Source organism: Callorhinchus milii, unplaced genomic scaffold, assembly GCF_018977255.1.
Source record: "Callorhinchus milii isolate IMCB2004 unplaced genomic scaffold, IMCB_Cmil_1.0 Scaffold7, whole genome shotgun sequence".
NCBI lineage: Eukaryota > Metazoa > Chordata > Chondrichthyes > Chimaeriformes > Callorhinchidae > Callorhinchus > Callorhinchus milii.
The window spans coordinates 20,551,502-20,575,206 of NW_024704748.1; the positions used below are offsets into that span (position 1 = coordinate 20,551,502).

Sequence of the window (23,705 nt, forward strand, 5' to 3'; positions counted from 1 at the left end):
AAGTAGACCGGAGCCCGCTGAGTGGAGGGAGCGGGCAGGATGGTAAGGGGTTATGAGGTCGTAGAGGTAAGGGGGAGCAAGACCATGCAGGGCTATATATTATTATCCTGAAGAATTCTACCAATTTTTCATTTGGTAGTATTTAAAGTTAATATTCTTCCTCCAAGTTCATATTCTGTTCTTACATATTCCTGAAATGAGCAGATCATGTATTTAAAGCTTAAATCTCTCACTATCCCTTTAAGATATTTCTAATTTGGATATATATCCATGGCATAGAATACACCTTCATTTGAAGAATGATACCCAATACATTTAGGGCTGAACAATTTATATGATACGTTTGAAGCAAAAATAAAGTTTTACATTTGTTTTAGTACACTATCCTAAATTTCAGCATGATACTGAGCTCGACGAGGAAGGATCTACATTTTTTACTGGTACTTTTGAAGACGCATCTGATTCAGGAGCAGAAGACCAAATGACACAACTAAATGAGTTATCTGATGATCATGTTACTGGATTGGAAACAGCTAGAAGTTCCACTTCACAAAGAATGGTAAAACAAGACAAGGTATTTTTAGGATTCAGGACTGTAAATGCAGTATCTATTGCACAAGTTACTTTAGCAAAGTAAAATTATCTAAACTGTATAATGTTAATTAGACAGTCAAGATAATAGACATAATTAGATTTGTTAGCAAGCTTTCATGCCTTTTAAACATATTTCCATCTGCAGTAAAATGTTTATAAAATTATTAGTAAAACGTACTTAAAATTCATTATGTATTCTTTTGCTCAAATTAATGACTTTTGACCTTGTGACCATTTAACTGGTTTGAATTTACTTTCCTTGATTGCTCTATCAGTACTGTAGCACCTGCATGCTGTCTGGTGATGGACAACTCTACAAACAATAGTACTTTCTCTCTCGTACACACCCACAGAGAATAATTTTAAGCATTGATCATTTTGCTCACCAATTTAGTGATGGTTAATGGACCACTTTTGACACTCATTATCAACAAGGACAAGATAGAGTACAGTCCAAGTCAGATGCAGAAGCTGTATAGCCTCTAGGACATGTTATTCATTTATGTATGGGTACCACATTGGGGGCAGGTACATCTAAACTCAAAGTCGCCCTCATTAGATTCAATTCTTATGTTTAAAAAAATACTTTGTGTTTTCACAATTCAGTTTGATATTTCTCCTTTACTATTAGGTATTAGAAAAATGGTAATGACTTCATTTACTGGATGTCAGATTTGATTTTGCAAATATTTATGTTTTTCTGTTTAGGAAGAGCTGGAAAAGCCAATCCAAGAAACTGGTGATCTATCAGAAAGTGAAAGCAAACTTGATTTATACTTGAGTGACTATTTACTTTCCGATATACTAGAAAGGGTACCTGCTGCATATGAATCAAGAAAAGAGCGAGAAAAGCAAACACAAAACCTTTTCAATCCCAGAATGTCACTAGGTAGCATAACTAGATTTTAAAAATAATTTGTACAGCATTATCATTTGCAAAGTACAATAGTTACATTTTTATTACAATAACCCACCAATAGTTATCATTACAGGGTATTGTAAAAAACATATTTACTGCAGAACTGTAATTTCTTTTTAAAGTTTTTTATGTGGCCTGATTTTCCAGAAATTGCTTGATATATCAAAACAAATTCTATTCTTAGTGCCTTCAAGTAGTAAACTGCCAGAAAATGTTGAACCCCGTTATCTAGAGGAGGAGGGCTTCCATATTTGTCACAAACCTTATGTGTTGAAGAAAAATTTGAACAAAATGGAGAATCGCCTTCTTAAACAAACAGAGGTAATTTTACAACTATAAACTGATCTGGTATTCTCTGTAAATATACGAAGTTTGGAAGTATAGGAAGTATATAAACAATTACAGCATTTTGTGGGTTCAGAAGGAAGTGTCGTAGCAAGATGTCAAGTAAAAGCAAGAAAATTGTTATGCAAATCAGCCTGACCACCCCAACACCTTTTGTTGGGTTTGAATTGACAGAATGGCATTGCAGAGGGCTAGATGGTTCACTATGAGCCAGCTGAGTCTGGGAAGTGTCTGTAGTATGGAAGATAGACCTAAAATAAGAAAACAATATAAAAATGGAAGGAAAACTAATTGAAATGTAAAACAAATCACTGCAGCTATATAACTGTTAATTCCATTTGTAGTTAACAACCCTCATATCAAAGTTCCACATTGGGATTTCAAATTTAGGGTTGAGTCTGACAATCTGGTTGTTTTTAAGAGAAGTGGGATTAAGAAGTAACTACTTCCACTGTTTGCAATTGAATTAATGGATATTTATTTAGTACTTTAATACAGATATTATGATTACTGATATAGCAGGAATTCAAAAGACTTTACAGTGTATCTGCAATATGTTTATGACAGAAAGAGGACTGGTTTGGTGAAGATGGGAATATGATTGCTTTACCAGACCCAATTAAAAAACTCTGGAACTATACACTACCAACATCGTATCTTTCAGATGATTTTGAATCAAAATTAGAGACGGTATACAGGAAAGTATGTGATCATTCTCTTCCCTTCTGTTGTTCAGGCTATAATTTTACAGATCCTAACAAAATAAATACTGCTTTGAAAAATACAATGGAGCCTACAGATCTGTTTATATTAAAATGTATAATATTTATTTCAGATTACTTAAATTAATTTAAATCTATATTGTCAGAAAGCTCAAGAAGTAAAATGCTAAGCCGCAAAGTGCAAGCCTTCATGATTACAATTTTTCAAAATCGAATTTAACAGTTTGCCCCTATCCATTGTTCTTCAGTACTGTTCTCAAATGGATATTTATCGATTCAAGATCCTCGTTCACATTTGGAAATCACTTCATGCTCTGGCACCTCCCTACATCTCTGATCTGCTTGCACTCCACTACCCATCCACCGCCTTTGCTCCGCTGGCTCGGATCTTCTGCACTCCCCTCGTCGACTACACTTCCACTATTGGCCACTGGGCTTTCAGCCACTGTGCTCTGAATCTCTGGAACTCCCTGCCTCAATTCTTCGGTTTTGCTCCCTATTTGCTCATTTTTCTAAACCATCTGAAGACTTTACTCTTCGACTGTGCTTTCGGTTACCTCCCCACTCTTTTCAGTTTGGCTACCAAATGGAGTGAGCTTTACGTATCCATTAATCTTGATACAAACATTATTATCTTAGTTTTGCTTTCAAGATCCAAATTAATTATCCTCTTTAAATCTAAATCATCTGTCTTCTAGAATTCATACCTTTAAAATTACTGGTTATTGCTTATTAATTGCCTTAGTTAATATAAAATAACTTATTTCTTTATACAAGGACTGAATTTCTGTTACAAATAAGTACTTAAAATTATTCGTTTTTTTATATTTATTGTTTTTATAGGCTGTCAAGAGTGACTCAGGTCATCATATTGTGACAACTATAAGAGCCACTCATATCTACCAATTGGATATTGATATTTCAAGCTTGCGTTTTACTCACCATCCATTATTTAGCAAAGAACATGTTCTGGCAGCTAGGCTTACACAGCTTTATAACAATTATCAACACAGACAACAACAAAATGTCACTGAGGTCCTAACAGAAAAAGTAAGCTATCGCATTTGAGACTGTTTAAGAAAAGAAATTTGAAATAATTTAAGGATGGAGAATAATTTAAATTATAGAATAAACCTTTTAACCATTTATACAATTTCAAACGTGTCTGGGAAAAGTCTGGATAAGTATCAGACTTCAGTTTAATATCTCATCTGGAGAGTGGCACCTCTTACAATGCAGCATCTCTATAGCACTGCACTACCACGTCATCCTTCACTATGAGCTCAAAATCCCCAAATAATTAAAGGAGTATTATATATGATTTGAAAGATGTATATATAATGATTTAAAACTATCTATGATGCTTTCCACAATGGTATTTTTTCATAGCTTCAAACACTGGAAAATACCATAAAGAATTTAGAAAGTCACTTGGAAAGAAATTCTATAAATATTGGTAAAATTGAAGATTTAAAGAAACATATAAGGTATGTGTTCAAATATCTATTTATTCTTCAGTCTCCTGCTTCCTTATAATAATAATAATCCTTGCATTTGATATAACTCTTCTAGACGTCTCAAAGTTCTTCACAGAATAGACTGTAAAGTGAATTGATTGTATATTTGTGGGTGAAATGTGGCAGCCAATTGTGCACAGCAGTGTCCCACAAACAGTCGTGGATTGAAATTGCCAATTTATTATTGTTTTTTTTTGAGGGATTATTATCAGGCGTGTGGAGTAAGGAAACTTGCTCAAGGTTTCACCCTGCCGGGAATCGAACGCTGGTCTCTCGCTTGCAAAGTAAGTGCTCTAACCACTGAGCTACAGGACTCCACAAATATGGAGGTTTGCATTTGAGAAGAACTTATTCCACAATTTCTTCCCTTTTAGCATCTGTTTGATTTGTGGATGTGGACAAATACAGATAATCAAACTCATCATGGCATCATCTTATATGTGTATTGGGACGTCCTCCCAACATGAAAAGCGCTAAACAAATGTAATTTGTTGTTGTTGTTTTCTAACTAGTAAAATCTCACAACCTTTTACAGCTAGAAGTGACCAAAATTAACAGGACTAAATTTTAAAGTTCTCCTCACAGCAATATCAAATACTATCTTCATTTGCTGCCTGTACAATAAAACCCTCTGTAGTAATAGGTTGGGCAAAACATTTCGAAACATTCATCCTGATATGTAGCAGAGGGTTAAAGGAGAGCAATCAGCAACAGCATAAATTTTGTTTCCCTCCCTAAATCAGGGATACTGATATCAGTCATAAGAGCCCCATCATTGTATTTGCTGAGATTTCACAAGATTATAAGATTGATTTAGATGAAGAAGTCCCTTCAGTCCATCTGACCTCAACCCACCAGAATACTCACCTGACCATCCCCCCATCACAGCATCGAGCGACTTTTAAATGCGTTCAATTTCTTGGCCTCAACCAGCCTTCCTGGCAACCTGTTGCAGTTGTTAATTACACTTTGAGTAAACCATTTTGTAAATTGTTGAATCAAAATTGTATATAAGTTGTTGCAATAGATTTTGAATGTATGTATTTTAGAGAAACGAGGAGACTGCTGGCTGTTGAACGGGAAAAAGATCATACTCTGATTAAAAACATTTTGACGGTCTGGAAACAGATCAAGTCTTTGCGTAAATTTCAACAGTGTATTTGTACTCCAGTAAAACTACAAGTGCAAAAGTAAGTTTGTTTTCCTTTAGTAATCTTAATTACTTTCTGTGCACAAATAAAATAATTTGGTTATTTACTTAGTTTTGTTTATTCTATGTCTAGGTTTGAGAACCAGGTGTTATTGTTCAATATGCACTTGCTGCATTTGATAGGTTCTATCCATAGTCTGTCACTAATATCAATAACAGTTGATGTTCTTAATGGTAGAGTTTGTAGTCTATAAATTTGCAACATGAGTAGGTGAATGAAATACAAGAAACATCGTGCCATCTAATGTGCCTTCAGGTTCCAATTTTTTTCAACTTTTCTAGTCTTTCTCTTTTTCATTCAAGAGAATCATAGACCCAATAATTGAATTACAGACCAATTATAGAACCAATTTAGTAGTGATGCACCAACAGGTTGCATAAAACATTTTTGAAACATTCATCGTAATGTCTTAAGTGAAAAGCACTATAGAAATTCAAGTTTGTTCAATATAGTTTTAAAATCCGTGTATTTAATTTTTTTGTAATCAATCATTTTAAAATTATTAAAACTAGCTGTAATGTGAATATACTTTATAGATTAGACGAGTCAGATCTTTTCTCATACCCAGTACAATATCAATTTCTAAACTATATTAGTATGCTATAAATACAAGTTGATTTGTTATAAACAGGATGAAAGTGAACCGTAACAAAATTGAAAGCCAATATAAAGTGGAATTATTTGCAGAAGTAATTGAACAGGAACAGGAACTTCAAGAAACTTACAGGAAAGAAATGGAGGTGTATAAAGAAAAAATGCAATTATGGAAAAAGAAACAGGTATAAATTATAAAACAAAAATAGCATTTATGGTGTTCAGACCTAAGATTTTTATACTATGTCAACAGAATAGTTTTACTTCTGGTTACAGGAAGATTCATTTTTGTTTGTTTTATTTCCCTTCTATTTGTCTGTTATTTCTTTATACAACTTCCTACAGTGAGACCGAGTGGTCTGATTGACAGCTTCAATTGTATGCAGATCAGAATATTGTACATCTGACTTTGTAATGGTTGCTTGATTTAAACAATGTTCAAGCAATGTTCAAGCTGACAAGAATGCAGATCACTTCATATTAATCCTTTAATCATTTGTAACACTTGATTTTAATAAATTAGTGACAAGGAACCCCTTTACTATCTTACATAGATTTAAGTTTGTTTTACTGTTTCAGTAAATGAATTTAGAATGCATTAATTTGAATCCCAATTCCCCATTCAGGAGCACTTTTTACATCTCAGTAACAGGATGTGTATGTGTCCTGATTTACGTGTTGTGAATCGAGTTACAAGGTGGCACACCAGTCCAGCTTGATTTTCTAAAGTGGAAATCAAATTTTTCACTTTAGGAAATGAAGCTAGACTGGTGTACAACCTTGTAATTTATATTTCCATCCTTTTATGTTAGCCAGCAGCTGCTGTTTAGCATGAAGCATTGGACCACTGTGAAATATTTATACAATAAATGAATAAGAAATGTAATGGTTCAGTAATAACTTAAAAAAAATAAAAAATGTTAATGTATTGCCAGGGAACCACAGGATATGGAAAAGGAGAGAAATCAGTTGATGAATATACAGACTATGATCTAGAAAAAACACCGGAACCATCTGCTCCACTCGATAGAGCAGCAATCGAAGCTATGGTGAAAAGAAGATATAAGTTGATTTCTAGACAACGTGATGAGCTGATTCTAATTCCTGAACTTTCACTGACAGCAGATGTAACACTAATATCAAAGTGTTTTTGGTACTGTGTGTTTATTTGTATTCTCAGTTAATGCTCCCTTTTCAACTATTTTGATAATTTTGCTATTAATCAACTTCATTTCCAGATCTAGAAATATTGCTTAATTATCCAGCTTTGCTGGCACATAAGGTAATGTAATTGCTGGGAAAAAAAAACATATTTCTCTTTCATATGGCATCATGTGTTATGCTATTGGGGTCACCTATATGAGTTTTCCCTGCGTCTCCATGGTATGAAGGAAAGCTTCTCCTAAGCACAGTTGATTTGTTTGGAGGCATGTTCACCATGTCTTCAAGAACTGTACCTTCAATTGCATTGTTTTTCAGTAAGTCTCTTAGCAATGTTTTACATCATTTTTGTTCTCATTTTTATCATCTTTGCTGGTTCATAAAATTAAGGCTTGCAATGTAGTTAAGAACTTCATAGAACCAAGTGCGGTTACAAAATATTCTGAAAATCGTGGAAGGCAAGAGTCTAAAGAGTATTTTACCAACTGGTCCGCCTCCAATCTCCTTTGCCCTACCACATATCTAGTTGTCACCTGATTCATTTCTTCATTGTATTCAAAAGTCCCACTATTACCACTCATCTTTGTAAAGCACACAAAAGACATCTTTAAGCTGTACAGTGTTTATTAAGTCACACTTGGAATACTGTATGCAGTTCTGTTTTCTGTGACATGGGTGAGTTAGGGCTGCCCAAGATCTAGAAGCAAAACAGAAGTGAACAATGACGATGGCACTAAATTTTGTATAGATAAGATACAACTCAAAGTTGGAAACTGAACATACCGGAAATGTAGCATTGTCTTTCACTATTTTGAAGAGGTTAACATTCTTTATCAGATCCATAGCTAACTCAAATAATACATTTGAGGAGTTCTCCGTTTTTTAACATTTGTTTCTTGCAAGTAAATTGGTAAATATTTTATAAGTGACACAATGTTTAATACAACATATTCTGAGTAATTAATTTGAACAGAAACCCTGCTGCAAATGATCTTTCATTTACCATTGTTCAACTTGTATTTACTTTTAGGGAGGAAGTACAGAGAAGGATGGAAATAGAAGAACATAAATTCTTTATTAATATTTTCTACAATGAAAAACTTGTTTCTTCCACTGCTGTCTGTAAATTACAGTTAGATTTTCATGTTCAATTTAAGCAGATATTCAACATTCAGATAATTCATGATCCTGAAAGTATTAGACTGGAGGTAATTGCCTTTGAATTTTTTAAGTGTTCCAGTTAAATTTTAAAGTTTACCATTGTATATTACAATATACACTTTTGTAAAAAATGTTCCAAGTGTTTGTTTTTCAACAGGCAGAAAGTAATATTTAATATTTTGGGCAGAAATCCAAGTTATAACCCAATTTCTACCTGTTCAAATCATCTGTACTGCATTGACCTGGGTGGAATATGTTTCTGAACAATCCTGAAATCTGCAAACTAAGTTACAAATTGGAAACAGTTTGCTTATTGTACACTTAACATGATTTTCTTAATACATTTACAATATTCCTGGATGTACAGAATTTAGAGCCAACGAAACTAGTTTTGAAAGCTGCAAATAGAATTTCTTCCTATATATATTTTTGGGTAGTTATGGCATTTGTTCACTAAGGAGCAGAATGGAATACTGTCATGTCTTATCCCACGATAAGAAAGTAGACTTTTAGAATTATCTGTTGTGGCAACTGGAACTATAACCGGATGTAGTACTCCAGTATTTTATAAGTGACACAAAGTTTAATACAACATATACTGTAATTAATTTGAACAGAAAATTTTTGTGTTAAAAATAATGTTTCATTTATCATTGTTCAACTTGTATTTATTTTTAGGGAATTGACCATTGTAGAGCTGCAGCATGATTTCCGAGAATCTGCACTGATGGCAAATGTTGACCAGACTCTATTTTTTTTTGCTATTTGTGGCACATCTGAGTTAGCTCAAATCCAGAGAGACCTTGCTTGCTCTTCCCTTTCATCCCCTGAAAGTCATAAGTTGGGTTTACTAGATTTATATAAAAGAACAGTAAGGTATATCAATAAATACATGTTTAATGCTCTTTAAACATATTCTCATCCCCATCCTCACCCAACTCCACTGGCTTCCCATCACACAGAGGATACAGTTCAAGATCCTGGTCCTCACCTTCAAAGCCCTCCATGGTCTTGCTGCCCCCTACCTCTGCGACCTCCTAAACAACAACAACAAAATGACATTTATAGAGTGCCTTTCACGTCAAGAGGATGTCCCAAAGCGCTGAGAACCCTAACATCCTACTCGCTCCTTCCGCTCAGCAGGCTCCAGCCTGCTTCACATCCTCCGCCTCGCTCGCCCCACTATTGGCAGGCAGGCCTTCTGCCACTCTGCCCCCACTCTCTAGAACTCCATCCTGCAGTCCCTCCACCTCACCGCCTCCCTTGCCACCTTCAAGTCCCATCTCAAGACCCTCTTCGATTGTGCATTTTTTGATCTCCCTGCTTCCCCCCCTGCCCCCTACCGTCCCCGACCCCAACCCCCAGCTCAGATACGAAACTCTGTCTGTCCAGTGCCTTGGGACGTCCTCCCGACATGAAAGGCGCTTTACAAATGTACTTTTGTTGTTGTTGTTTAAGGACTTAAGGACGAGGACCATGAAAAAACTAAAAACACGCTTTGATATTTCTCACTGGCCTAATTGTTTTACATTTTAGATACACGAGATCACAAGCAAAATGAACAATATATTAGCAAATGTGTTTGTACCTATTCCTGAAGTAACATTGCTTACTGGCAGTGCTGTTTTGGAAGAGATAGAATTTAGCAGTGCGGAAACAGTTTCACCTAGTCATGAAGGAGTTGGAAGCAGTAAGTGAATTCTTAAGATGTTGCTGACTGTGTAGAATCTTGATGTTTTACAGCAAAGAAGAAGGTCATTTGGCTCAATGTTTGTATAATGGTTCTTTGAAAGAAATACTATCCTGCCTTTTCCCCATACACCTAGAAATTGCAACTTTTTTGATTTTTGGGGGTTGAGTGAGGTTAAGCTCCACTCACCCCCATTAACCGAATTAAACTGAATCATGTTCCACGAGAGAATGAGGGTGTCCCCGCAGACAACAACAACAATAACTTGTTGGTTAGACACCGCCCCTCATGTAGGGTAGCGTCCGAGACTGCTTATACTATCCAAACTCTCTAAGCCCCAAATTGTCAAAGAACAATGTGAACCTGATGCCTGTCTTCATGATCACCCGAGCAAGTCAGATGACTGGATAATGTATAATAATATAATCCTTGCATTTTCACATCTTCTGGCCGTCTCAAAGCGCTTCACAGAATATACTGTAAAGTGAATTGACTGTACATTTGTGGGCGAAACATGGCAGCCAATTGCACACAGCAGTGTCCCACAAACAGTCGTGGATTGAAAATGACCAATTTATTATTATTTTGGTTTTTTGGAGGGATTATTATTAGGCGTGTGGACTCCACAAAATTTTGGATCTAATTTCTGATCTCAGAATAATTCAAACACAGTATAGAAGTACTAGTCAAGAATTAAATCAAGTAGACTAAACAATTGCATTAATTTTGTTGAAAACATGTTTCAAGATCCAAGATCCTTCTGTTTAAATTAGTAATATTCACATTTTCATTTTAGGCATGACATATTAAATAACTGAACAGATCTAGTATTTTGTCATTCATTAACTCATGTTTTCAATGCATAGATACTCTTTTATTTTTGGATGAATATAATTCTGAACCAGTTTTATTAATGACATCTGGAATAATAATATGTGCTGTATCATGGGGAATCGATAAAAATGGCAATGCTCTTTCACCACCTGCACCAAGGCCAAAATCCTTTATAGAGAGGTAAGTCTGCATATCAAATAATTGTAAAATAATTCTTCATTTCAATTTACAAAGATGTATCTCACATGTTATTGTTCTGAATGTATAACAGGGTTGAAATGCAGAAACATTGGAAATTGTTTTAGTTAGACCTAGATATGTTTGCCTACAAATATATAGTCACTACACTTTTAACTATATCCTATAAAGCACTTTGAGATATAATAAAATAATAATCCTTGCATTCGTTATAGCACTTTTCACATCTTCTAGACGTCTCAAAGCACTTCACTTGTAAAATGAATTGACTGTATATTCTGTTAGCGAAACACGGCAGCCAATTGCGCACTGCAGTGTCCCACAAACAGTCGTGGATTGAGTGACCAAATTATTATTGCTTTTTTTTCTTGAGGGATTATTATCAGGCATGTGGAGTAAGGAAACTTGCCCAAGGTTTCACCCTTAAGGAAATCAAACTCAGGTCTCCCGCTTGCGAGTCGAGCGCTCTAACCACTGAGCTACAGGACTCCTAATGTCTTATTGATATGAAGCTCAATATATTTAAGGATTATTATTATTTATAACACAATTTTACTTCAGCGTCACTGTGATCCAACAGCACGAGATGGACATTTTTAGAGATACATACTGGATTAGAGAGACAGAGAGATAAACACACAAATAATAATAATAATAATAATCCTTGCATTTGATATAGCGCTTTTCACGTCGGGAGGACGTCCCAAAGCGCTTCACAGAACATACTGTAAAGTGAATTGACTGTATATTTGTGGGCGAACGCGGCAGCCAATTGCGCACAGCAATGTCCCACAAACAGTCGTAGATTGAATATGACCAATTTATTATTGTTTTGGGTTTTGGAGGGATTATTATTAGGCTCTATGTGGAGTAAGGAAACTTGCCCAAGGTTTCGCCCTCTGCCTGGAATTGAACTCAGGTCTCTCGCTTGCAAAGCGAGTGCAAATAGAGAAACAGAGTCAAACAGAGGGAAAGAGTCTGTCAGAAAGATAGAGAATGAGTCAGGGAAGTCAGGCAAACAAATTAAGAGACAGAGGAAGAGAGTGTTTAACAGACAGCTACAAAAAAGGAGAAAAACAAATGTATGTTCTGAAAACAATTGTAAATTATATCTAATTTCAGTGACCTAAACACCATTGATGCTATTGCATCAATTGGGGTGTCCTGGTTGAACGATATACAGAAACTTGCTGAATGGGCAAAAAAAGCTAGAATTGATCCCCATGATCCCCAGAATTCAAGCCTGATGCAATTAATTGAGGTTAGTGTGTCATTTATTAAATAGCAAAACAAATCCTCTGTATTTCCTTATGTTAAAATATTAACATTATGATATATATATTGCTTTCCATTCATAATTAAGCTTACTGTAAGATTCTGTAAATAATAATCTATGCTGTAAAATTTATAAAAATACACAAATTACATTCATTAACTTGATTTTTGTCTGTTGTGTTTTCAATTGGTGTTTTTCTTTCACTACAGTACAAAAGTGATGCAGATCAACATGCTCTTCAATACTTTCGATTGGAACAAATGCAAGAAGAGTTTAACTTTGTTACAGATAAAGAGATGGAGAAATCTAAACGTTTTCTGTTGTTAATACTTAGAGATTCTGGAGTTTCTGAATATTCTTACTTTAAGCAAGTGCCTCCGTATGATAAAGAGATACCTGACAGCATTTTTCAGGTATAATTTTTTCCAAAACATAAAAAATCTATAAAGTATATATTTTTTGAAATGTTCATAAGATTGTGGACCAATCGTATACCAACATAAAATGAAGTTACCTGGGAGTAAGTCATAAATCGATTATGAATACTTGCATGGTACACGAGGACTTATGATTCTGATTTAATAAAATTAAAATGTGTGAAAACATTTAAAATATCTATAAAGCATAATAGAAACATTTTAATATAAGATGTGTCCATGTGAAAACAAGTTTGAAAAAGATAAGATTTTTTTTGAAAGAGTTGCGATGCTCTCTTTTAGTATCATTTATTATTTATCCCTTTTATAGTAAATTTCATTGAGATAAAATAGCGTTTTATATTATTTTTTAGGATGTTGAAAGCCAAAAAGATGAAGTTTTTATTATTAGTGGTGAAGACACAGTGGGAGAACAAAGAATAATGGCCATTAAATACTTGGAAAAGGTAGTAAACTGTGTGGATAAAATTCATCGTTTGTAACTTGTAATCCAACAAAAGAATTTCATGCAATACTTTTTTAACGCTATAAAAAGTATAATAGAAAACATTTTAGATTTGACAATTCTAATTCCAGTGGCTGACTTGAAAATAGTTCTGTTCATTCTTAACTAAGTGTGTAAGCATGGAACTCCATTAAACAGTATTTTTAAATTTCTATTATAGAGTAATACATATGATTGTTTTAAAAAATGGTCCTTTAAAATTTCCATAGAAATTCTTTAAGAATTCATTCCACCTGTAGGTGTATTGTTTTGACCAAAATCTTTCTGAAGGCCAGACTCAAGAGCTTCAGAACCATTCACCTACATATTTATCACACTGTTCAGAGTTAATCTATATTGTGCTATTTGGGATGAATCATCGCAGATATCATGGTGATTCTAGTGATTTGCTGCAAAATGTGCAGTATAAACTGAGTATGTGTATTTCTGTTCAACTGAAAAAGAAGCAGTAATGTTGGAAAAAGTCAAGAGAAGATTGTAAATAATGCAGCATTTCATGGAAATTATTCCTTTTAACTCCCAGCTGATACTTTTGAAATATTTTCAATATTTTGATGAATAATTTAAAGATAATAAAAGCTACATGCCCTAGATAAACTATCAAAGATAGTCTTGATATAAAACAGATAGGAAATTTCATATCTTTTTTATTATGACATATTCTTTCAGAGTTTGGTGTGCAGTTTTTATAACTATTTATATTATTACATTAAAGGTAAAAGCAACTGTTGTAAAACGACTTTTAACGGTTAAACATCAATACACATTAGCTGATATTGTTGTTGAAAGTGCTGAAGTTTCCACCATAAGGTAAGATCTTCATGTATTTGTTGAATCATGAAAAAAACTGACAAAATTATTTTAGTCTAATTGGTTCAAATAAATGTGTCCTTTATTTTAACAACTGTTACTGGATAAAATGCTTGTAACTTTTTATTTCATGATTATTGTGAATGATTTGATGTATATGTGTAGATTGTTGAAATCAGGTTTTTTATTTCAGCACGATTCAAAGCACTTAAAGGATGTTTACTATATGTGAATTCAGTATAAATAGGTTTGGTGTAACAATTGGTCGTACTGTTTTTTAAAACAAGACCTACTGTTTTTTCTTTGTGGAAATTAATGTACTAAGTCTATATCAAAATGATGTTACTTAAATGTTTAGTAATATTATATTTTAATTTTGTCAAAAGCATAATAAGTAAAGCCATCCTTAATTTGATTACACCTCGACAAAATTTGAAACCGCTGAGAAAGGAGAGAAAAAAAGTACCTGTACAGACCCTCTCTGATGGTGATATCAAAATGCTCATCAACATAATAACAGCATATAATATACCAATGAGGAAATGCATTTCCAGGTAAAAAAAAATGCACAAAATGTATCTAGTTTGATGCAAAGTCAGTGTTTTCATAGCAAATTATGCTGATTGGTATCATTTCCCATTCTAGACATTCACCAAGAAATGTATAAGACAGAAAATGTAGCTACAAACTAAAATTGGTCATTCCCTTCAAGGCCGTTGGGATGTTGTGCACACAATTGGCTGCTGTGTTTGCCCACAAAGTAAACAGTCACTCCACTTTATAGTATATCTTGTGATTAAGAAATCCCTTAATTAAGAAATACCATAAAATTGATCCGTATTCTCATTTTTGAACATTTCTTTTTGAAATAGATATGAAGAAAGACTGATCAGATGTTCTATCGTATAAGTACTAATTGTTGTTATTGTGATTGTCGGAAAGTATACTTTATATATTACATACTTAAATGAACATATTCAATTTGTTCATTACCAAAATGCTTTAATCTTTGTGATTGGCCAGATGGACTGTAGTTATTCTTTTTGGTTTTGTGCATGGCCATGTAGTAGTTTACTTTTGTTTCAGGGTACCATACCGATCATTCTCCCCAATGGCTGGAATTGCCTCCGGGGGCCATTACAACAAGTCTGCGGGTGAAGAGGATCCTTTTCATCAGGTTCAAAATCTGTTAATCAAAAGGGAATGGGGAGTAAAGAGAGTGGGAGATTAAAGCAATGGGGAACAAATCTGGACTCAGATGTCTTAAGGCTTTGCTTTGACAGTTTTTCTTATAGTTAACTTGGACATAACTAGTAAAAATTTTTTAGCAATGCCTAATATATTGTGTGGAATTTGATAATCATTGTTTTTCATTTATCATTGCTTTAATAATTTTTTCCCCCAGATAGTTATATTTTATCTTCACCTGGATAAATTCTAGCCTAAAGCATTTTACAAACTTCTTATTAAAGCATTAACAGGGCTTACTTCAAAATGTACTGTTAGAGAGAATGATGACATTGCTTTCAATAGATCAAATTTATTCTTTACCTTCTGCAGATTCGAGTCCAACCCTTTGTAGAAGTAACATTTCAACGATCAACATATCAGACAAGTATTGCTGATGGAACCCAGCCATGTTGGAATCAAAAACTTGAAGTTGATTTCAAGTAATGTATATGTATTCTGTTTGCTCCAGACGCTTATTTTCTTCAATATTTTAAATTATAACTGTTCTATGATTAATAATTCAATAATTCTAACATTGTATCACTAAGATCAAATATTTGAACAAAAAGAACTCTGAGTAATTTTGGTTATTCATTTTGTTTGGTTGTTTGATCAGGCTGAGTCACCAAATTATGAAAGTGAAGCTTAAAAAGCTCCTGGGAGTGCTCTGAGATGCTACCCTGTATGGAGGGTACTAAATCTAAATGCAAGGTGGTGTTGTTGGAAGAGCTTTTGCAAAAAGTGAACCAATAGTCCCCTCAGCTCACTAAGAGATTCTGATTATAATAATAGTAATAATCCTTGCATTTAATATAGCGCTTGATCACGTCTGCTAAACGTCTCAAAGCGCTTCACAGAATATACTGTAAAGTGAACTAATTGACTGTGTGTTTTGTGGGCAAAATGCGGCAGCCAATTGCGCTCAACGGGTCCCACAAACAGTCGTGGATTAAGTGACTAAATTATTATTAATTTTGTTTTTGAAGGAATACAATTATATACAAATAATTTCACTTATACCTGCTGGAGAATAAGGCTGGTTATCACCCAATTTTTGCTTGATTATGGACAAGCACATATCATCATCATGCAGAAGCTATCCAGATATCTTGAAATTTAAATCATTAAATACAAATATTCAAGCAGATTGAGCTAATCCAACAATGCAATATAATTGAAATGTTTCCAATTTTAATAAAAATAAATGTATTTGATTACAGATCCCCTAATGGAGATTACAATGGTGCAATGTTATGCAAAATGAAGGATAAAATATTCATCAATGTATTTGATAGTGTAATTTTGGAAAACATAGAGGTAATTCAATATACTTTGAGTAACAAGTCAAATGTATTAAGGATGTTAACTCTTATTTTGTATGTAGTAAATCTTTTCTAAACTAAAGAGTTGCCTAAGTACAAAGGTTATTGTCAAAAGTTATTGATAAACAGCTGGAGATCACAACATTTCTTCACTATAGGCAGTTTATGCCAAAATCTCCATGTGAATAGCGATTACAATATTGTGCTCCTGCCTGATTGTAGTGCAACTTATATTCTGTTATCCATCTTTTTCCATACCCAGTTTATGACCACATTTCAACACGTCACTGTTATTGTATGGAACTAATAGACACTTTTTTTTTAATTCATAGAATGACTGCTACAAGAGTTGCACTGTTAAGCCACGTATTAAACATTGGCTGGGGTCCATTACTATCCCATTTAATACTATCCTTCAGCAATCAAAGGTACTGGTTGTAATAGAATTACAACAGAATAACCCTTATAGAAACATTTTATGGTAAAATGTGAATGTATATAAATTGTTATACTTGCTGCACAATTTCAGGTCAGTGGGACATTCAAAATGAATACCCCACCAATGTTACTCGGATATACCTGGAAGAAAAAAGAGGCAGGGTCTTGTGAAGAATATTTTGAATTTGGTCTTACAGAGGGATCCCTTTTAACATTGTTTATTACTCTGGACCCTCAGATTTCATGTCTAGATGAGGTAAGTTTCCATTTCATTGTGGAAGAAGTAACATTTGAAAACATTTACATTAGAATACAGCATAGAAACAGGTCATTTGGCCCAACCGATCTACGCCGGTGTCTATGCTCCACATGAGCTTTCTCCTGCCTTTTGTCAACTAAGCCTTCCAGCATAACCTTCTATTCCTTTCTCCCTCATGTACCTATCTAGCTTTCCCTTAAATACATCTATGCTATTTGTCCTCCTTGTGGTAGCATGTTCTACATTTCCAATACTCTGTGTAAAAAAAATTCTTCTAACTTCTGTATTTGATCTATTTGTGACTATTTTATGTTGAATGTCCCTGGTTTTGGTCTCCCCACAAGTGGAAACAACTTCCCTATGCCTACCCTATCAAAACCTTTCATCATTTGAAAGACCTCTATCAGGTCACCCCTTACCCTCCTCTTTTCAAGAGAAATGAATCCAAGTATGTTCAGCCTTTCCTGATAGGTATAATTCTCAGTTTTGGGATCATCCTTGTGAATCTTCTTTGCACCCTCTCCAGTGCCTCTACATCCCTTCTATAATGTGGAGATCCGAACTGCACACAGTATTCTAAGTGTGGACTAACCAAAGTTCAATAGAAGTTTACTGTAACTTCCCTGCTTTTCATTTCTATCCCTCTAGAAATTAACCCCAATGCCTGGTTTACTTTTTTTATGGCCTTATTAATTTGGGATGCTACTTTTACTGAATTGTGTATGTATACTGCTAGGTCCCTTTGCTCCTCTACCCCATTTAGGTTTTTATTTTCCAGGATGTATGTGACTTCCTTATTCCTTCTACCAAAATGTACCACCTCACACGTTTCTACATTTGGAAAAATTACTAAATTGGAATATGTATGACCTTTTAGATCACCAAGTAACATAATGATGCCATTCATACCTTTTGTAGCAGAGAAGTATTTGACATAAGTGTGATATCATCTTGACTGGAATTTCAATTATCTGGTTTTCTGAGTATGCTTTAAGTATATTTTATTTTGCTTCAGGGAAATCAACAATCACCTTTGTTGCAGGTGAGTAACATTTAAAAATCACATTTCTAATATATATGCCAACTCATTTATGTAATTTATGTAATACTTGTTAATACAGGATTTTGTTCTATTAAAGTGTATTGACCTTTATTTTAGCTGGAAACAATTGAAGATGAGAAGATTATACAATTGGCCTATCAATTTCAAAAGGAATGTGAAGATCTTTTTCCAAAGAGAAGTCTTATTACCAGTGTCATCGATAGTGAATGCAGAGTTGGGTTTGTCACAAGATACATTAGGCCACTGGCCCCATCACCACAATTGTTAGAGGCTTTCCCTAAGAATTCACAAGCAACTTTGGTATATCAAATTTTTATTTCTTAAGAAATTAATAGAATGTAATGCTCTGACATCCCATTTGTCTGTATATTTAAGTTTTAGAATAAGTTACTCCCTCTGATTTAACCTTTCAATTTATTTATATGAATATTTTAACAAAATGTATTACTGTACCAGAATTATGATGCATCAATAGTTCTTTAACAGTCTGTGTTGTTTCTTTGATATTTGAGTCAATGTAAAACAATACCTTTTAAGCAGTCCAGTGAAAGTAAATGGATAGTTACTCTTATTTATTTAATGTCTAAATGTGGTCAGCATTAGTATTACTTAAACTGTGTGTTTTGTTTTACATTTCAGAGACTTATAGCTAGATTTGTGTCCTTGATTCCATTTATTCCAAGTAGTCTGAAAATTTCTAATAGTTGCAATATTTGGTTAACATCACAGGTAAATAAAATATACTTTGTGAGTTCTCAAACAAACATTAGATATAGTTTAACATTATCTAATGGCTAAAGAATAAAAGGAAATGTAAATTTTGTGCTATTTCAGTAGCTTATTTTTTTGTGCCAGTTCAGTTGCTTAGTAATAGTCCACTGCTGAAAGCACCATCCAGCAGGTCAAAAGGATTATAAAAAAGCAAATGGGATTCTTGATTTTATATTGTGAATACAAAGTGAAATAATAATATTCATTTTATGCAAGAGGGTGCTTAAGCCACAGTTAGAATTTTGGATGCAGTTCTGATCATTCCATTATAGCAAAGTCATTGGTGTCATGAAAAAGATATAGCATAGATATACAAGGATGAGATTAGGAATAAAGGGGTATTGTTATGATAGTACACTTAAAACATTGGAAGATTTTTCAAAGGAACAGAGAAGAAAAATAAGATGAAAAATAACAGAATCTTGAAAAATTTAAAAGATTCTGACAGTATATATTATTTACATGAAGAAAATCAAATAACATCTCAAATTATTGTGGCTTCCATTTAGCAATTTCTTAATCTGGCTGTTGGAGATGAAGCAGAACATGCAGTCCTTCTTTGTAATTACTTCTTGCACATGGGGATGAAGGCTTTTATAATCTTAGGAAACTCAATTTTTGCAGTAAGTACAGTATTTACAAATTGTTCCCTAATTTACTTGTGTAAATCAAACTTTTATGTTTGTGAAATGACTCTTGTTGCTATCAATTACTAGTATGATATATTTTGTGCTTATTTCCTTGTATTGTATTATATGTTTGTCTTGTCTTTTTAGGCTAAATTCATGAGCAAAATGTGGTTGTTTCTTGTAATTGTTGCTTTCCTTGGCTTTTGAATTGTTGATGCAGCTGCTCTTCTGACATATCTGACAACGTTTTATCAATTTTTATATTGAAGGGAGCAACAGTGAATGTGATTACTCAAGAAAAAACAAACACTATGATCTGGAATCCTGAAACTGGGGAATGTTTTGAGCAATTTAATGCATTTTGTTCATTGCAAACTGTTGGTTCCTTGATCAATAATGAAAATGTAAGTTTCATTGGAATATGAAAATAATTGAGAATTGAAAACATTCTAAACAAGCTCTGTCATCTACAGGCTGATAAATTGTTAGCATATTTCGTAAAGATTGTCTTAAACTGTATATGCTTATTCACAAGTTCAGTTTGCATGAAGAAGGCTATTTGACTCATCTTATCTCATCCCTACCATCCTCCCAACACAACATCAAGCTGCATTTCAAATCCAGTGTCCTGATTATTGACTACTACCAACAACAACTCACATTTATCTAGCGCCCTTCACGCAGGGTAGTGTCTCGGTGCACTTAACACAGCCACCATCTGTGTGCCTCTCAAACCTATCACCATAGAATATATGGTGCTGCAAAAGGCCTTCATGTTAAAGTGAATAGTAAGGTCGTATTGCCTATGGAGATATATTTGGGGTTGCTGTGTTAGGGTTGCTTTAGAATAGACTCAAGACACAGGTTACCAACAAAAATAATATTCATTAATAGTGCTTTTCTTTCCAATCTATTATCTACACACTCAACCGATTTTAGTTCTTAATCTTCATCAGGCCTTTCTTATATTACACATACCTGCCTTAATATAATTATAATAATAATCCTTGCATTTGATATAGCACTTTTCACTTCTTCTAGATGTCTCAAAGCGCTTTACAGATTATGCTGTAAATTGAATTGACTGTATATTTGTGGGTGAAACGCAGCAGCCAATTGCGCACAGCAGCGTCCCACAAACAGCCGTGGATTGAAAAATGACCAATTTATTATTGTTTTGTTTTGGAGCGATTATTATTAGACGTGTGGAGTAAGGAAACTTAAAATCTTACTGCAAATTCCAATGAACATGCGTAACATTTACAGATAGCATTTAAATTCCGATTTTCACTTTCAACAATTAGGAAATGAACCTATAACCTCCATAAGAAATCAGATGGATAGTAATCCAGACATGTGGTTAAGAAAATTACAAGCATTAAACAGGAAATTTATTTATTGAGACTGATGATCTTACCCTTGGTTTATAAGCAGTACTGTCAAGGAAGGCAGAATTATTTGTCAAGGGGGTACATATCTGCTTCCATTTCAAACATCAAGATGAAGGGACCTAGGAAGAAATGCAGGCAACACACTGTTTGAAAGCTATTTGAATTAACAGAGAATTTTAGCAAAAGGACCAAAAAGATTTACTGGCATTGAAGATAGAAGTTTTAAAAAAATTCAACTACATCAACAGAAAGATAATGGGACATCACCACAACAATTACAGACCCAGAAATAATGTAGTTATAGACACTATGATTCAAAATGCTGCAGATCCCATCAGATAAGCAATCTTTCTTATGAATTTCACATACATCAGAAAATAATACATTTTTGCGCTGTATCAAATGCAAGGATTATTATTATATTAAGGCAGCTATGTGTATTACAAGAAAGGCCTGATGAAGATTAAGAACTAAAATTGGTTGAGTGAACATAATTTCTGAACATAATTAATAATTGTTGCCTAACTTTTGCCTACAAAATGCAGTTCACTATACTCTAGTAAATCATATGAAGCACTTTAGGATGTTCTTCCGATGTGAAAAGTGCTGTATCGAATGTAAGAATGATTAGGATTTATATTATTTGTGTACAAGAAAATTATGGAATATTTGTTGCCATACGTGATATCTATAAAGATGTACTCTTGCAGATCTGGTTTAATGTTCAAAAGAATAACAATCTTATGAATGTAAGTTTTGACGTCTCGAGGGAAAATAATTGGCACCCATTCTTCAGAAAGAGTTCATCCCATCGTGTGCTTACGAGTGTGCAGGTAATTTATTAATATTGTTAATTTTCTGGGTTGATAAATTTTGTGTTTGAGAATACTCGTCTACTCGACTCACAAAACATAGGTTTTATGGACCTTAACATTAGATATATTTGCCAGTATTCATTCATTTTATTGTTAAATTAATTTTATTTTTAAGATATTGTTACTTTAGTATGGAATAGATTGATTTATTAAAACTAAGACTTAATATCTGATTCAGAACTTGATGTACTTGTAAAATAATCTTTTCTAGCCACAAGAATTAGTCTACTACTCTACAGAAAGAAGCATCGTGATAAAATTACAAAACAGGTAAAATCCAATTTAACTATTGCTTTTTGGACACTAAACATGAATTTCTATTGATAGTAGATCATTCAACCCTAAGGTTCAAAATGATGCAGACCCAATCAGCTAAGCTAATTATAAATTTCACATATCAGAAAATATAGCAATCAATTTCTCAAAATTAATATGTACATTTTATAAGGGTAAGCCAGTCAGATCCATTATGTCTGACCATCTTTATCACACATTCAGCAACAATAATAAAAATAGAATTGTTTCAGCCCATCCTGCTGACTTCAGATTTTCTGTTGGTATCACACAGTAGAAAAAAATCTGAATATTTGTTATAGATTTATTATTTTAGTGATCTCTAGTTTTATCACAACACTATCTTAGCAGTAAGGTAATGATAAATACTGCTGATTGTTGCTCTAAAAAAAGTTTGGTTGAATGCTTTGATTACTATTTACTGTAACTTAGAATTGAATGGGCACTAAAAAACAAAATTATGGAATGGAGAGCTCATCAACCAACTCGGTGGAATCGTTACTGTGCCACGGTGCTTTACAATGCTCTTCCTATATTAGAACAAAACCTTGGACAACCTGTGAGTGAAGAGTACAATATAGAAATAGAATCTTTGTTAAAAGATTACAAGGTTTGTATTGATGTGATTGAATATCTTTAATATTATATCATGCTGATAATTTCCAATTAAGCTTGTTTTGTTGTCATGAGCAAATTTGGCTAGTGAAGTACAGTACATTTGTTCATGTTGCATTCTGCAGGCTTGGGCCTAACAGGAAAGTGAGAGCTCATTAAACTTGAAAGGGATTAAGCAGTTTCTACCTTGTGATGAGGATTTAATAGTCACTGTTCATTGTTGACTAGCCTATCTTACTCATAATGAGACTGGGTCATTATAAATAGGTCTTCAACCATGTGAACCAAAATGCATTCCTTGTTGGACATGTACTATGTTATGTAGTTACCATTTTTTTTTCAAAGTACATGGGAAATAATAATCCTTCCATTTGATATAGCGCTTTTCACTTCTTCTAGACGTCTCAAAGCGCTTCACGGAATATACTGTAAAGAGAATTGACTATATATTTGTGGGCGGAACAAAGATGACAGATTTTATGAATCTCAAATATAGATTTTAAAAAGAGGTAGAAACAGTAATCCACTGAAATGAACGCTGTTTTAATTTTAACAATTATATTTAAAGAGCTAAACCATACTTCTATTGCTGGGAAAATGGTTGATTATGACACAGGTATTTTAGATGATATTTCTTGCTATTTGCCCTTCATAGGTTTCAGGATTTCCAATTCAGATGCGATACACAGAATTACAGATGATAATTGAGAAAGTCAACAGCACAGGTGTCCATAATATAGACCTACCGAACATTGAGTTTGCTCTTGCAGTATATATTCATCCATACCCCAACAACATATTGTCTGTGTGGATCTATGTAGCATCGTTGTTTCCAGATATATAG

General features: G+C 33.7%; 1 protein-coding gene across 1 annotated transcript in view; it reads left to right on the top strand.

Annotated features, from left to right (window-relative positions):
• LOC103182602 (protein CC2D2B) overlaps positions 1 to 23,705 on the top strand; it is a 28,145-nt gene extending 4,440 nt beyond the window's left edge. Inside the window, exons 8-38 of the mRNA XM_042336851.1 lie at positions 398 to 559; positions 1,303 to 1,483; positions 1,698 to 1,834; positions 2,432 to 2,560; positions 3,424 to 3,630; positions 3,970 to 4,067; positions 5,147 to 5,287; positions 5,940 to 6,087; positions 6,838 to 7,055; positions 8,094 to 8,271; positions 9,761 to 9,914; positions 10,781 to 10,928; positions 12,069 to 12,207; positions 12,432 to 12,635; positions 13,013 to 13,105; positions 13,880 to 13,974; positions 14,361 to 14,528; positions 15,061 to 15,151; positions 15,535 to 15,644; positions 16,425 to 16,521; positions 16,859 to 16,954; positions 17,056 to 17,220; positions 18,239 to 18,265; positions 18,383 to 18,586; positions 18,926 to 19,015; positions 19,567 to 19,680; positions 19,956 to 20,090; positions 21,788 to 21,910; positions 22,164 to 22,222; positions 22,679 to 22,856; positions 23,517 to 23,705. Of these exons, the coding sequence (XP_042192785.1) occupies positions 398 to 559; positions 1,303 to 1,483; positions 1,698 to 1,834; positions 2,432 to 2,560; positions 3,424 to 3,630; positions 3,970 to 4,067; positions 5,147 to 5,287; positions 5,940 to 6,087; positions 6,838 to 7,055; positions 8,094 to 8,271; positions 9,761 to 9,914; positions 10,781 to 10,928; positions 12,069 to 12,207; positions 12,432 to 12,635; positions 13,013 to 13,105; positions 13,880 to 13,974; positions 14,361 to 14,528; positions 15,061 to 15,151; positions 15,535 to 15,644; positions 16,425 to 16,521; positions 16,859 to 16,954; positions 17,056 to 17,220; positions 18,239 to 18,265; positions 18,383 to 18,586; positions 18,926 to 19,015; positions 19,567 to 19,680; positions 19,956 to 20,090; positions 21,788 to 21,910; positions 22,164 to 22,222; positions 22,679 to 22,856; positions 23,517 to 23,705 (4,278 nt within the window). The remainder of the gene's footprint in view (positions 1 to 397; positions 560 to 1,302; positions 1,484 to 1,697; positions 1,835 to 2,431; positions 2,561 to 3,423; positions 3,631 to 3,969; positions 4,068 to 5,146; positions 5,288 to 5,939; positions 6,088 to 6,837; positions 7,056 to 8,093; positions 8,272 to 9,760; positions 9,915 to 10,780; positions 10,929 to 12,068; positions 12,208 to 12,431; positions 12,636 to 13,012; positions 13,106 to 13,879; positions 13,975 to 14,360; positions 14,529 to 15,060; positions 15,152 to 15,534; positions 15,645 to 16,424; positions 16,522 to 16,858; positions 16,955 to 17,055; positions 17,221 to 18,238; positions 18,266 to 18,382; positions 18,587 to 18,925; positions 19,016 to 19,566; positions 19,681 to 19,955; positions 20,091 to 21,787; positions 21,911 to 22,163; positions 22,223 to 22,678; positions 22,857 to 23,516) is intronic.